At 37.6% G+C, this 16,183-nt stretch overlaps 1 protein-coding gene across 2 annotated transcripts in view; it reads left to right on the plus strand.

The window, feature by feature from the left end:
• Positions 1–16,183, plus strand: part of antxr2a (ANTXR cell adhesion molecule 2a) — an 86,296-nt gene that overhangs the window by 13,065 nt on the left and 57,048 nt on the right. For both annotated transcript variants that reach the window (XM_032578747.1, XM_032578746.1), the window contains exons 7-10: positions 1,917–1,997; positions 6,557–6,617; positions 7,118–7,213; positions 9,947–10,016. In XM_032578747.1, the coding sequence (XP_032434638.1) occupies positions 1,917–1,997; positions 6,557–6,617; positions 7,118–7,213; positions 9,947–10,016 (308 nt within the window). The remainder of the gene's footprint in view (positions 1–1,916; positions 1,998–6,556; positions 6,618–7,117; positions 7,214–9,946; positions 10,017–16,183) is intronic.

Below are 16,183 nucleotides of genomic sequence, written 5' to 3' on the forward strand. Positions count from 1 at the left end.
AAACGCCCGACGAGCTTGTTGCTGAGTGTGTGCAGAACGATTACAGTTCTGTATAAGAGACTTTGGCAGGATGGGAGAACACTGTGGAAGGTAAACATCTGAACAGGTTCTACCTGTGAGAAAAGCCTTGTTAAATACTTCTGCATTTAAAACTGTTCAGACGTGGGGAAGGGATTTAAAACGTTGACTCAGTACTGGTGATTAAGACACTATTATCTGTTTTAAATATTGTCAAATTAGGGTGAAGCATGTTGTTGAATTAAAAATTAAAATAGTGGCATATATGTGCAATATAACCTGAGATAAACAAGAACAGCTGGTAGAATAAACCTCAGTAACAGAAGTCTTTGTGAAGGAATTTCCCGTCTTGACTACTTTATATTATTAAAAATAAATATATTCATAAAAAATGCAACAATTTCCACTTTGGATAGACACTAAAAGGAAGTTTTGTTAGTCACAGTAAATCGTTCACACTGGTGTCCAAACGTTTTGCATTGTGGGCCAAAATAGGGGAGACGAATGCGCTGAGAGGTCATTATTTAGCTTTTTTTTCTCTTTTTACCTACTTATTAATAAAATAAACAATAAGTATTATAATAAAACCTATCAGAAAAGAACAAATTACAGTAGGTTTAAAGAAGTTTCTCAGATGTTTGGTTTAAACAAATAAAGATGTGCGGTTTCCTAACTGGGTGATCATGAAATGTTTTGCTAGATTCTCCACAACCGCAAGGAGAAATTTCTCAGGAAACCCCCTTCTGTATTTAGCTGTGATTAATGAGTGGTTGTGTTTGAGGCTCCACTTAACATGAAATTCAAATGAAAGTCAAAACAAAAACATGGCTTATAGAAGAAAAATACTGTCTTTTGCACCTAAAAAAAAGAAAGAATCCATCCCATTGTTTAAAACATTTTCTTAAAATGAGGTAAAGATTTATAGAAACTTTACTTTAAAGAATCAGTGACCAGTGAAGAGCAGTTCAGTCCTACTTTGATTTTTTCAGTCAGTGGAGTTAAAACTTTTTTGGGGTTTCTTGGTGCTTCAGGTGATGCTGGATTCTTCACTTTACTATTCAAGAAGATGTAAATTTGGGCCACACAGATCTATTCCTAAGGCCATAAATGGCCCCCGGACCACACTTTGGACACTCCTGGTTTACACTTTGTGTGAATATTTATCTTTATATGGTTATACAGTTTACACTTCATTGTTTCATGCTAGCTGCTGATTTTAAAGTTATTATTTTTAATTATTGATCAACACACGATAATTGGTAAATACGGAGGAAAACAAAATGGCTGTTTTCAGTTTATTAGACATTTCTCTTGCATACGAATAAAAAGAGCCAGAATGTGTCATGATTTGACATAAAGTGAGATTTAGTTTAAATCATGTTAAATTGGAAAAATTTACTATTTTTATTGAATTTATCTTGATTTGTAACACAGATGCTCCGTCGCTTCTGTTCACTCTGTTTTTATCGTGATATTTATCTCCATCAACCATAATTTCAGTCCAGTATTTTTCTCGCACTGTATCTTTAAGTGTCATCGGGCCATCTGAGCTGCAGTCCGACTGTCACTGATGTCTGGAGTTTCACAATTTCTCTTCCAACATGGTGGCCCATCCCTTGTAACCATTGGTAACCATCCTGCCACAAGCACTTATTAAGTCAAAAAAAAAAAAGAAACAACAAAACAAAGGCAGTATTGCTCCCAGTTTGTGCTGCAATAATTTTTTTATAGTTGAGCAAAGTGTTTGCCACAGTCCTGCCATCTGCTCCGTCTCCTCCTGCCCGCAATACGAGAGGAAAGACGGCGTTCAGTCATAAAAAGGAAAACAGAAAAAGGCAGAGAGCAGTGTTAGATCAGCAGCGCTCCTTGTTTACTCCTCTTTTCCATGATTCCAACAGCTTGCTGATATTGCGGACTCCAAAGACAACGTGTTTCCTGTCAAAGATGGCTTCCACGCTCTCAAAGGCATTGTCAACTCTGTAAGTTTGGCTGCTCTCCGTTTCTTTGCTTTTTCTATATGAAGAGAATCGAGCTAGCTCCGTCTGCGCCGCACTTCTGCAAACATTTAGATAAGCTGCATGAAAAATGCATGTCTGCATTACATCCGGATTAGGCTTTATGGAAAAATATGAGCTGGGGTAACATAAAAACTCAATTAGTGAATAGCTGTCAGAGTGAGAGTCCCTTAAAGTGTTAGCACGCAGCCTCCTTGCTCTCTGCCAGCCAATTAGTGATACTTTCCATTTGCAGCAGCGTTCAGACTGAGTACTGTCAGCCAAGATGGAGCTTTGTTAGAACCCACTGCCCTGTAGAGCACTTTGGTCAGAGTGGGGCTTTACATCTGCAGACAAGGCCAGTAGTGTTTAGGAGGAGGCCAGAGCCACACTGAGCTGTCAGACATGCAGCTGGAGGGAAGCGGAGCCAAAGGGTGGGACTTGTTTCTGATGCATGATGCAGGAAAGCAGCGAACTGTGATTTATGGTGCTGCTTTCAAAGGGACCCCGGGCTCTAAAACCGAACCTTTGAGTCTTTGTCTTTCATGAGGCGCAAGACGAATGACAGTTGGAGATCTTCTGCGCTGAATGATGTGTTTTAGTGGCTTTACAGACTGACATTTTGGTATATTTTTAATAAAATCCATACACTGCAAAAATACAAAATCTTACAAGGTATTTTTTGTCTAGTTTCTTGTGCAAATATCTTAGTACATGTGAAATAAGACAAAACCAACTTATAAATAGCTCTTCAGCAAGATGTGGAAGCTTGTTTTAAGTCAATAATTCCTTAATATTGATGAAAAAGTGCTTTTACCACTGACAGATTATTCTCTTTTAACATGGGAAATCCATCTGAACTAGTACTTTTTCATCAATGTTACAGAGTTATTGGCTTAAAACACTATAAATCTCCTACATCTTAATAAAATGTTATTTGTAAGTTAGTTTTGTCTTATTTTAACTGTACTAAGATATTTGCCCTGCAAACCAGACCAAAAATACATGGTAAGGTTTTATGTTTTTGCAATGTGAAAATCAATAAGCTAAAAAAAAAGAAACTCTTTTTGGATGTTCTGTACTAAATTTAGTTCATACATTCATTACTGGATGCAAAACATGCAGATGTACATACAGAAAACTGTGAAATCCTTTGCTGCAATTTTGACAACACTGAAGTCAGTTTGTAGTTTGTAATAATTACCATTAATATTAGAAGGATATTTGGGGCAAAGTTTGACCAGACGGCGAAAACATTTTCTTCATTGCATCGCCATCCTTTCCTGAACAGCTTTGTAGCCTTTTTCAGAGCTACTGTGAAAAAGTCCCGCTCCCCCGTCCCGCCCTCTCTGAAGAAGCAGAGATCAGCAACGCTTCCAGAACCCAAACGAAACAAGCAGCATTCCTCTCTGATTAGTAATCCTGGATTCCTCAGTTGTTGGCCTTGTCGCTTCTCTGTCGGATTGGGAGGATTTGGGATCATCTGCGCAGCCTTTCGCTGCAGGATCCCCGTCGCCTCTGCGACCTGCCTGACAAAACTCACAGAAAGAGATCAGAAAGTTTGGTTTTAAGGCTCCGAAAGGCTGTTTGTATTTTCTTGCACTCCATGCGACCTTGGTAATCTGAGCTGCAGCACTGCAAAATCACAAAATCTTATCAAGAGTTTTTGGTCTAGTTTCTACTGCAAATATCTTAGTAGACTTGAAATAAGACAAAACAAACTCATAAGTAACTTTTCAGCAAGAAATAGGAGCTTGTTTTTAGTTGATAGTAGGGAAAAATGTCTTTTAGTAGGTGAGATAATCTGCCAAAGGAACTAGAACTTTTCATCAAGAATCATTGACTTAAATCAAGCTGCAAATATCTAGCAGAAAACTTACTTCTAAGTTAGTTTTGTCTTATTTCAAGAGTACTAAGATATTTGCAATAGAAACTAGGCCAAAAATACTGATAATGATTTAGTTTTTGCAGTGAATTTTTGAGGCAAAAACTTTGATTATTTTCTGTCTGAACAAAATGAGATCATTTCTGCAACCTCCTGAGATTTTTCCTTTTTATAGTGTGCCACCTTTGATTATTGGTAAAGACTGAAAAAAAATTCAGAGAAACGCATCTTACATTGAAGTGAGTGACTTTTTGTCGCATGGAAACTTTGGAGATCAACACTTTAATTTGAGTCTATGGATTCAGTAGATACAAAAACTTACATTAAGATTTTTTTTAATCAAAGTCTTCTACAAATTGACTGTTAGTATTTTATCAGTGTCGTCTAGTTGTAGATCCTTTTAAATCTGTGTGAACTGTGACGAATTGGGCTAGTTAAGGTCTCAAGTTCATAGTTTGGAGAAATATTAAGCATCAATCTCCGTAGCAACCATTAGGCATTGTCTGCACGCAAACAGCTTCTCGAAAATCATGTCAGGAAAAATGGGTTTTCTGTTCAACCATCACAAACGTAAACATGTGAAATATGATAAATGTGGACTTTGCACTCCATGTGTTTCTCACAAGACACAAAGAATGACTAAGTGAAATGCTAATGTACACTGTGAAATATGGTGGAGGATCTGTGATGCTGTGGGCCTGGGAATCTTGTTAGGATGCATGACTTTATTAAGTCTTTGAAACGACAGGTCAATTCAGTTCAATTCAAATCTCGTTTGCTGTTGCCACTCCTCTCCAAATCTCTGTCTGGCTGCATGGTTAGCAGTGGTGGAAAGTAACGAAGTACAAATACTTTGTTACTGTACTTAAGTAAATTTTTTGAGTACTTTCTCCACCACTGATGCTTAGAGAGCTGAACAGAGAGACGGACTAGGTGATGTGATCCTGAATCCATGACTCTTAATTTCAACTCCTCTAGGATTTGGGGTCATAGGTCAGGTATTGTTTGAGTTTTTGAGATGCTAATCAGCTGCTCGCACTTTTAAAAATAGCATCTTGTTTAGGGTGGAAATGATTAATCAAGTTAATTGAGATAAATCGATTATTGAAATATTCGTCAACTAATTTAGTAATCGATTAATCGTTAGCTGGAGTATGCAGACTAAAACAAAAGGTGGAGGAACAACATATTTAGAGGTGTGATTTAGCCAAAATCGTACAAAAAAATCTACATTTTGCAATTCAGTCAATAAAATAAAAAATATATTCTACTAGAACTGAAGATTAATTAATTAATCTTTGGAATAATTCATAAATTAATCAGTTACTAAAAAAATGTTAGGTTCATCCCCTTCTTGTTGCCAAGGTTACTAATCATAACAACTGTCTCCAAGTAAAAAAAAGTAAGAACAAAAATCCTTCCAGCTGCATAGCATCCAAAACCGGAGGGAATAACTGTCCAAACATGGGACACCTGAAGAAAAGTCAACGAAAAGAAGAAATTAGAACAAACGCAGCATGCACCATGAGCGCAGCTATTTTCAAAGTTAAATAATAATCGTGAAGGCTCGATTTTTCAAAACTGGTAAAAGTTGAAGTAATTTTCACCGGGCTTGCCAAAAATTGTGGATTCATAACTGAAACTTTTCCCCTCCATTTCTATGAATCTATGAGGCTGACCTGATTCTTAGAAAGCCTTTAGTCACAATGCTGGCCGAGATATCTGAGCGATTCTGGATATCTGGACGTCTGCCTTCTCTCCTTCACACTCCATAAATAATGTTTGCCTTCAGTTTGTGAAGAAATGAAATGAAACTGAAAATTCTAATTTCCACATTCAGCAAGTTTATTTTGTACCCCCAAAGTGCTCACATCCGTTAATCCTTTAGCTAAACGGTTAATAAGTCATATTTTTATTGTTTAGCACCAAAAAATTTGCGCTCTTGAAGGGGAAAACTTTTATCATTTCACAGTTTGAAGCCTAAGCAGGCAAACTGTTTTATTTTCCTACATTCCCCTGTTTTCCCCCTCTTGTTCACTGCCAAGGAAGTAATTAGAGTGGGAAAATAGAGGCGCAGAGGAAGAGCAGCAGATCCATTTCCTCCCAGCTGTCATACAACCCCGTATCAAACCATCATCCCTAACAAGGCTGCTGTAAACACTTCCATCTTCCACTTCTCAGATTAAGCTTCTGTCCAACATCAAATGAAAGGCTCAAATGTCCTCCACTGCCATTAATATGCTTCTTCTTACCCGCCCTGAGCTGGGATTTGCATAGTTTTCCCTTTGTTGATTTATTGAATCGTAGTGGGAAGTGCAGCTCCATGACAGTGCGCTCACACAGGCCTCTTTATATGATAATGCAAGATCCCTGAGAGGTTTTTAATAGAACTGAGGAACAGTAATAGTCTTGCATAATTTCCCCATAAAGGCTGACACAGCTGCTGTTTTACCTCCCGTCCTCCTTTTCTCGCCCGGAGCCAATCAGGAGCGGGACGTTTCTCAGGTGTTGCTCCCTGATCTGTTTTCTAAACTTGACAGAGCCAATAACCGTCAGTGACTGATGTATTTATTCCTGCCATGTCCGAGCAACAGCGAATGCATTCTAAGTTGTTTTGTTTTGTTTGATTTTTTTTGTTTGTTTTTTTCACATCCTGCAGATATTAAAGCGATCGTGCACAGAGATCCTGACTGTGGAGCCTTCCATTGTGTGTGTGAACGGTGAGTGGACTGAAGTTTGTCCCTCTAGCTTCTGCACAGACAGCACCAATGTTTACACTGCAAAAACACAAAATCTTACCAAGTATTCTTTGACTAGTTTCTAGTGCAAATATCTTAGGATACCTGAAATAAGATAAAACTAACTTATAAATTACTTTCCATTAAGAAATAGGAGCTTGTTTGTAATAAATAATGTCTTAATATTGATGAATATGTCAATATTAAGGAATTATTTACTAAAACGAAGCTCCTATATCTTGCTGGAAAGTAACTTAGTAAGTTAGTTTTGCTTTATTTAAATTGTAATGATATTTCCACTAGAAACTAGACAAAAATACTAGGTAACACTTTATGTTTTTGCAGTTTTGACTTTTATTTAAGAAAACATGCAGCTGTGTCTCAGAAAACAAGTCACACAAAAGGAGATTCTGAAACTCCAGAAAGCGAGACTCTGAAATTCCTCCTTGCAGTCTTATCTCTACGTTTGTTTGACATTCCAGAATCTTTCGACATCGTCCTCAGAGGGAACGGCTTCTCCGTCGGACAGAGCAATGAAGGCGTCATCTGCAGCTTCATAAAGAATCAGCAAACCATCAGTAAGTTCCTTAAACGTTCTGGAAACCACCTCTGGGTCTACGCAGTTGCTTTGAATTACATGCCCATAATTTATGTCTCAAGTAATTGAAAAATTACAAAAACAGATTAATCTTTACTTCATCAAATACAGTCACGCTTTGAAAGACCTTTGGAAAGTTGAAAGTCAAGAAGTTCATCACATTCTTCCATCTAAAAACTACAAACTTTCATGGATTTTATTAGGATTTTAACCAAAAAACACTAATATATGAGTAATTAAGTGGAAAGATGTACACTGGTTTTCAAAATGCTTTCAGAATAAAAATCTGAAAAAGGTGGAGAACATGTGTACAACTTTAGTAGATGCCATGCTTTTTTGACATCTGCATCTTTGCCCATTCCTCTTTGCAAACTAGAGGGTGTGTTGTCAGTTTTTATGTGGTGCCACAAGTTCAGTCAGATCCAGTATCTCTCTTTCATAAAGTCCAGATTATAATACAGTCACGTGAGCTGTGACTCTATGCAGCTCCTCTTGAGTTACAGTTGATCTTATTTAGGAGGGAAAAAAAGGGTTGAATGCAAACATTTTCCTTCCACTTCACTACTTCTAGTTGGTCTGTCACATAAAAGTCCAACTAAAATAAACAGGTTGGTTAAAGTTGGTAAAACAAGAACAAATTCATGAAGATGAAGTGCCTGAAATGTATGAAATATCTTGAATTTAGGTAAATTAATTGTATTTTCTTTGGCTTCACTGCAAAAACACAAAATTTTGTCTTAATACACTTGAGATAAGAAAAACCTAACGGACATGTAACGTTTCAGCAAGACATAGGAGCTTGTTGTAAGTAAATAACTCCTTAATATTGATGAAAAAGTTTTTGCTACACTGGCAGATATAACAAGGGAAAAATGCCATGTTATAAATGAAATAATCTGCCAGTGGAACTGGAACTTTTTCATCAATATTAAGGAATTATTAACTTACAACAAGCTTCTGTTTCTTGCTAAAACATTACATGTAAGTTAGCTTTGTCTTATTTAAGGCGTACTAAGAGGATTGCACTAGAAATGAATACTTGGTAAGGTTTTGTGTTTTTACAGTGTTCCAAATAACCCTCATAGGTAAAGGAATGAAAATAAAAACAAGCACAAAGAGCTGGTGTAGAATAATCTCTAAGTTGGATCATCTGATTTAATCTGGTTGGATTTTCCTCAGACAAACACACAAACTTGGACAAAGGAATCCCCCCTCTGTCGCCTCTTTACGTGCTGATCACTTTTCATTTACAGTGACAAAACTAAGTGGATTTTTTCCTCCTTCGTTTAATGATATAGTTAAATTTTTTGGTAAATATTTGGCTTAAACGTTTTTGAGGTTGGACGTGGCTGAACGACGGCGGTGTCGCGCCGCCTCTACGTCGTCTGAATTCATCAGAGGAGCGAGGCTATGTAGGTCACTGTGCTCCTTATTTTGAGCTCGCAGTCTGTTCTGTTGAGAAATCCTTTTTCAGGAAGCAAACGGGATTTGGCACCCAGAGCCAATCTTTTAAAGCTCTCATTTGGCCGTGGGATCTGCGGGATCGGCGGCTGCCAATGACAACACTTCCATCCCTGACAAGTTATTTTTGATTTTTCAGCATTTCATCTCAACTAAAGAACATATTTTCTTTCTCTTTTTTTTTCTTTTCTTTAAAAAAAAAAAAACAACCCCCTTATCTGAAGTAGGGAAGTGGCCATTAGCAGATGTCTTCCTGTTAGTCCTTTCTCAGTTTAGGCTGTCTCACATTCGCCCACTTGGGGCTATTTATTCCCTTATTGGCTTTTGCATGTGTTCAGTCCAGACCTTTTTAACAGTGGGGCACCTTATAATTATGGACAAGCATCATGGCAACTATGGACCACACGCCACATATGTGAAACAGATGCTACGCTCGTCTCCATCAGCAAACCAGTTGGAGGCATGTGCAGAAAAAACTCATCAGTCATATGAATAATCTCAGTGGCTGCCTTTGTCAACCTTTGATGAGCTCACACACGCTTATACACACACACAAATTATAATCCGATCTGCCATTCCTTTTGTTTTTCCATCCGCAACTCAGAGCTTTATGACATGATGGAGTGTTAGGCCCACGCCAAAAAAATAAATAATAAATAAAAACACAAGAATAAAGTCAAAATAATCTTGTAATATTGCGACTTCATTCTCGTATTATTTTGACTTTTTCCTCGTAATATTAGGACTTTATTTTAGGAATATTGACTTCATTCTCATATATTATTACTTTATTATTGTATAATTTCAACTCTATTGTCATTCGACTTTATTGTCATCATATTATGACTTTATTTTTTAAACATTATGGCTTTATTCTCATATTACAACTTTATTCTCACATCACTTTGTTTTCTCAAAATTTTATGACTTTATCCACATATGTTACAACTTTATTCTTGTATTGTTTCAACTTAATTTTCATACAAGTTTATTCTTGCAATGCTTCAGCACTTTTTTCTAATTATATTACGACTTTATTCACTTAATATTTGTTTTTATTATTAGCGTAGCCCTCATACTCTGCCGTATTATGAAGCATCCAACATGTGAACGTTCTGATGAAGAAATATACAGTAAATATACAGTAAATATGTGATCTGGATGCATATTTTAAAGTAGTTTGATTCCACATAAGAGATGCAGTTGGCCTAAAAAATAAAAAATAAAATAAACTGTTCTGTTTGTTTTTCAGACAACAAGCCAACTATTGTGCACAATGACTACCTGCTGTGTCCCGCTCCCATAATGTATGATCCTGGCGAGTAAGTGGAAAGTGGATTTACTCTTTAAGTTCTTGTTGTTGAAGGAATTGATTGATATCAGGGTTCAGTGTTTATTTCCTGTTTTTCAGTTGTTGCATGTGACGAGTTCTAAGAACTTAATCTTTTCAAACCTGATTGTCGTTTTTTTCTGTTCAATACAAAGGGCAAATGATTTGAAAATATCCAAAAACTATTCCCTAAATAACATGTAGGTGAAGAAGAAAGAGACCAACTCTCTTTTAATCTAAGCAATAAAAAGAAACTTTGATTTTTATTGACTTTTTTGGTAGAAATCATCTAAACGTGAGCATGCAGAGCAGCTATAAATGAGCATAGTGCATGTAAATTAATTTAGGACTGCAGATATGTTCAGCAGCTTGTGTGTAAGGTATGACGTTGGCAGGTTCACAAGAAAAGTGTGAAATCTCAAAGACAGACATCACATCAACAGTTAGAAAAGGAAACCTCTATATAGATTCAATATGCTCTTCTATAAATTGAATTGTTTTTTATAAACTGTGAAGGAAGGATGCTGATTAACGGGCTAAAAATCAAGTCGCTTTTTTCTAAGATCCCAATACTTCCTTTTTCTTACATTACAATGATCCAAAGTGTTTCGTAAGAAATGTGTCTGTATTTTCATCCAAAGACTTTTCTTTTGCTTTGTTTCTGTTCTTCAATTTCAATTCTGTTTCCATCTCCTCAGTTTAAGCAACTTGTTTCACTCCTCAGACTTCCTGCTTGCTTTTCCACACGTCTTTCTTTCTGCAAACAAACGGCGCCTAAGTCTTTAAATCATCCGTATGTATGTTAAAAGTCGCTGTAAACAGTGCAGCCAGAGAAACACTGCCAGCATACGACCCACAAAGATCGAAGAGGAAACCGTGCAAACATGCGTTTTATTCCCGTCTGGGTGGTTATAGCTTGATTTTAACGACATCTTTTATAATCCCAAACCGGAGCAGATGATTGCTAAGGCATTCTAGATGGAACAACAGATTTTAATGTCCTTGCTGACTACAATCCAATCAAAAATGTATGATTATGAGCGCTGCTGCCTCCTCAAGGCCTTTGAGCTCTAAAAGAGATTACGTATCATTCGATGACAGTAACTGTTCCAAATCAGCCTGAACCTCACCTCTGTTAATCCAGAGATTTTTAAAAGGAGGTGACGAGTTGTTTTCAGCAGAAGCTAAGAAAAAAACAACTGCTGGATATTTAGATTTTTAGGTCTGTTTATTTCCTCTGATTCATCATCATGGAAGGACATCATAACAAACACCCATAATTCAGCTCTGTTTACTCATGTAACACCAAATTACAGCAAATGTTTTTTAGAGTCGCTTTAAAAAAACAAGTCCAATTCATATTCAGTTGTACGGGATCCAGCTTGGTTCAAAATTAATTACCTTTATTCCAATGCAACTCTGTAATGTCAAACTTAGATCAAATCAGAACTCATAAAATGTTCTCCCAGTTATAAAACATGGAAAGTAATCTAAGAAAACCCAGCTGTTTGCTTTGAGTTGTTACCTTTGCAGGGATATGTCATCCTGAGCAAAAAGTGGAGAGGATTATTATTTATTGATTTACTTTTTCTCTTTTTCCTAATTTCCAATATGCCCATTTTTGGTCTTTTTTTCTGGAAGTTCCTGCTCTTCCTTGTTTTTTCTTCTTTTTACACACATAGATACATAACTAACTCAATGGAGATGGTAAAAATGACTTGATTTATTTTTAAAAAGTTCTGGTTATTTTTATTATAAATAACAAAACGATTAATGCTCAGCCCTGCTGACAATCTGAAGCGGTTTACAGTAGAGACCTCACTCATAAACACCAAACATTAATGCACTGATACACAGTTAAACAACGTAGAACTTGATTTAGATTTAGACTTTATGTGGAAGTGAACATTTCCTGTCTTTATAGGGAAATTCTTTTTAAACAAATCATCCAGGAAGTGTTTTTTTTTTTCTCCATCTGGTAATAACCAGCAGTGGTTCAGTGGAGACAGCGGACTTGCTGGATTCTGTTTTTTCACATCCTGACGGGACCTGACGCCCACATCAAGCTCCGCCCCCTCCGCTTACAGAAAGACCTTGCCTAATTAACTGTTGGCTGCCGATGCTGACCCATTAAGCAGTTAGCTGCTTTGGGTGGTGAGTAAACACATCTGCTGGAGGGGCTCTAAAAGGATGTGCGACAGATGCAGCCATTCCCTTTTCCACACTCCCCATTTAAATAATTCACCATGCTCTGACAATCCCCGCACCCCGGACCACCTGCATGGAACGGCGGAGCGCAGGAGCCTCCGTCTCCGTCCATCTGTCTGCTTCTGCTCCAGCAGCACTACAGGCACGCAGGATGCTCCTTGAACACAGCTCTGCTCGTCCGGAAAAGACTCTCCTTCTCTCCGATCCCGCTTTGTGTCCATGTTTTTGCCACACATGGGGCCCTTGCCTTTGCAAAAATAAAACCTTCCATTTTCTGGGCAACATATTTCAGATACACACTACAAAAACACAAAATATTCCCAAGTAGTTTCTAGTGCAAATATCTTGATACGCTTGAAATAGCACAAAGCAAACTTAAAAGCAACTTTTCATTAAGAAGTAGAAGGATATTTTAAGTCAAAACTTCCTAAACATTGCTGAAAAAATAGTAGATTATTTCACTAAGAACGCGGGGAAAAAGTCTTTTTTATAAGTTAAATAATCTGCCAGAGAAACTAATATTTTTCATCAATATTAAGGAATTATTTAACTAAAACAGGCTCCTATTTCTTACTGAAAAGTTAGTTGTAACTAGGATAGTTCCTCTAGAAACTTGGCTAAAACTACTTGGTAAGAGATTTAGTGTTTTTGCAGTGCAGCAGTCTCTAGAGTTTTAATGCTCAGCTGCAGCTTCCAGGCTACTTCCAGTCCAACCCCCAGATCCGCCCTGGTTGTCCTGGAATCGCTGTCCTCTGTTGGTCATCGAGCCGTGTGGAGGAGGCATCATCTGTGCTGACATCTGTGGCATCCGACTTGAAACGCAGGCATCTGCTGATTCTACCTCTCCCCACTTCCTCCTCCTCCTCCCCATTAGGAGACTCTGCACACGATCCTGGGGCCCCATTCAGAGGTTAAATGGTTGCTTTCTTGCAGCAGCATGTCCTCACCTGTGCTTTCATTTATGTGTCGAAGAAATACCTGAGGTGACACCTGCTTTACATTGCAGGTGCAGCGTCCGACTTGAACGCTTGTTAATAAGTAAACACGCCGCCCCATCTGCTCCTCTGAGGGCAAAAAGATGTTTTCAACCCAAGTGTCTTGCTGTTTGTTTGTTGCAACACAGACATGCTGCTTGTGCAGAGATCTGCTGTTCAATGATGAGTCTGGAACCACATAAAAATGTCAAAATACAAAATGTTTGCTAAGTATTTTGAAGTCTACTTTCTAGTCCAAAAATCTTAGTACATTTAAAATGAGACACAACTACTTACAAGTAACTTTTGAATAAGATATAGAAGTTTTTTAAGTCAATAATTTCTTAATATTGATGAAAAAAATGCTAGCTCCACTGGCAGATTATACCTACAACGCTGCAAAAACACAAAATCTTATCGAGTATTTCTGTCTAGTTTCTAGTGCAAATATCCTAGTATATTTAAAATCAGACTAAACTAACTGAAAAGTAACTTAAAGCCAGAAATAGAGACTTGTTTTAAGGCAATAACTCCTTAATGTTGATGAAAAAATACTAGTCCTACTGGCTGTTTCTTTCACTTATTTTTTATCAATATTAAGAAATTGTTGACTTAAATCATCTCCTATATCTTGCTGAAAAGTCATTTGGAAGTTAGTTTTGTCTTATTTCAACTGTACAAAGATATATGCACAAAAAACAGATCAGAAATGTTTGTTTTGTTTTTTTACATGTACTTATTAAAACTTTCAGTAAGTTGTAACAGATAAAATGTGAAAAAGTTCAGCTATTCTATCTCCTCTTGGTGGTCCTAATGCCATCTGCACAATGCACAGTTCCTGGACCTGTCACAAATATTTTCTTTTTTACTTGATATTATATAAATCTCACAACACTGCCCTTTATCAAATTACTTAATATAATTTAGGCTGAGAGTCTTACTGTTTTCAGTCTGTTAAATATTGTATTACTGAAAGCAGGTTTCTCAATTGTTCTTTTGACTAAACAGTTTCTGCAGTGTGCCTGCATGTTTTTTTTGCATGTTTCTGTGTTAATTAGGGTGATTTCATGGTTGCTTTCTGCCAGATAATATAGCCAGTAGAAATTATAATTAAATAGAAAAATTAACAGCCAATCCATGTGATCAGTATTGCTGAATGGCAGCGTAAAAACCTGACCAGAGCATCCTGTAGTTTCTCCTAACTCCCACTTTTTAAACAACTGGAAAAGCAGTTTATAGGCCGAGTTCCTGAAGACATTTATTTTTATTTCTATTGTCGAAGCAAGTTTTAAGATTCTGCTTTTATTGATTAAAACCAATAACCGTTTGATCAGTGTTTTATGGAAATCTACCTCTGCTGAGTAACAACAGCCAGATTTCCCCAGCGTCTGTCACACCAGGATCAGTTTGGATCGAGTTTTTCACTCGACTGCTCATCACTCTGTCCAAATGGTGGACGTCTGTCTCAGTGAGACGGTTTCTCATCTGGTCCCCAGGCTTCATGGGACGGTTTCCTCCCCGCCATCAAAAACTTCTGCCATGCAGATGCGTCCAGAGTGATGGCTGCTGGATGCCAAATGACAGGCCTTGCATATGCCGCGCCGTGAATTATTCAACCTCCACAGTTTTCACATGTTTAAAAGAAGTTTGAAAGCCATTAGCGTCTCGGTCGTCGGGCTGCTGCAGCTGTGTGGCATCATCAAAGCTTAGCGTCACGCCGGACCCACTTTCTGACAGATCATAGCGAACCCTGGGACAAACTTTTTCTCCACCGGGGTCCGGATACCTACAACGAAGAGCACAAGTGTCTCTTTGCATCTAAATGTTGACTGATCTGTGGGTCCCGTAACAAGGATCTGCCTTTTATTCAGACATTATCATCGGCCCACCAAGCAGCTGCAGCTCCCTCCTCTGTGTCACTCACTGGCTTTCACTGCAGGAAAGTTAAATGACAGCCAGCTCTTTTTTTTTCTTTTTCAATTATTCATCCTGCTTTTCATTTAGGACCCACTAAGCTAAATGTGGTAAATTTTTTGTGAGGTCTTGTTGGTATGTGAAGGTTCACTGATATTCTATAAGTCAGAATATCAGCTAAATGGATGGATGTTTTAGGAATTCAGTTGAAAAAGTATTATTTGTTTAGAAATTAAATGAATTACACAGAGATTGGTATTTTTCAAGTGTTTGGTGTTATTGTAATATTGATGATAATGGGTTGCAGCAAGAAGCAGATAATTGCTCAGGGCTTTCTGGGTAAATACAACCAAAACAAACACGCCAGTCTGGAGAAATGGCTCGTGGTCTTTTATCAAAGACAAAAAAGAAATTTTATGACCACTAAAATCTGATGACACTCCTTTTTTGGTTACATTTCGTGAAGAAGGAAGTTGTGCTCAGAGGGCTTTTGTCTCATTTCCTTCAGTGGTTCTCGGTGCAGCGCCACCACAGGTGAGGAGGGGAACAGGTTGCTTAGAGGGCTTGGTGCTTTTGACAGAGTAGCGTGAACACAAACCACACCAGCTGAAAATGTAACAAATTTAATCAAGACTACAAGACTATCAGGCGTGAAAACACTTTAATTTTCCTCCTTAGGTTCTTTATGGGGTTCAGGTCAGGCCAGTACCACCATGATCACTGATCCAGGTTCTGGTTCAGTTCAGATCATGTACCAAGTCCTAATTGCAGGAAAGCATAAAGTTCTCTTATTTTTTCTGATAGACCTTGTTGACTATGGATTTGATAAAACTCAGTAGACCAAAACCCAGAGATGACATGATGCCTTAAATCTTTACTGGAAAGTTAATGCTGGACCTTGATCAGAGATGGACTTTAAGTCTTTCCACTCTTCCTCTGGATTCTGGGACCTTGATTCCATAAGTAAAAATGCTAAATTTTATTTTATTTGGAATGATCATTACCTTTCCAGCCTTTTTCTCCGGTGAGGCGAGATATTTTGGTCATCTTTCCCAATCTTGTC

The sequence above is a fragment of the Xiphophorus hellerii genome, chromosome 12 (genome assembly GCF_003331165.1).
Source record: "Xiphophorus hellerii strain 12219 chromosome 12, Xiphophorus_hellerii-4.1, whole genome shotgun sequence".
NCBI lineage: Eukaryota > Metazoa > Chordata > Actinopteri > Cyprinodontiformes > Poeciliidae > Xiphophorus > Xiphophorus hellerii.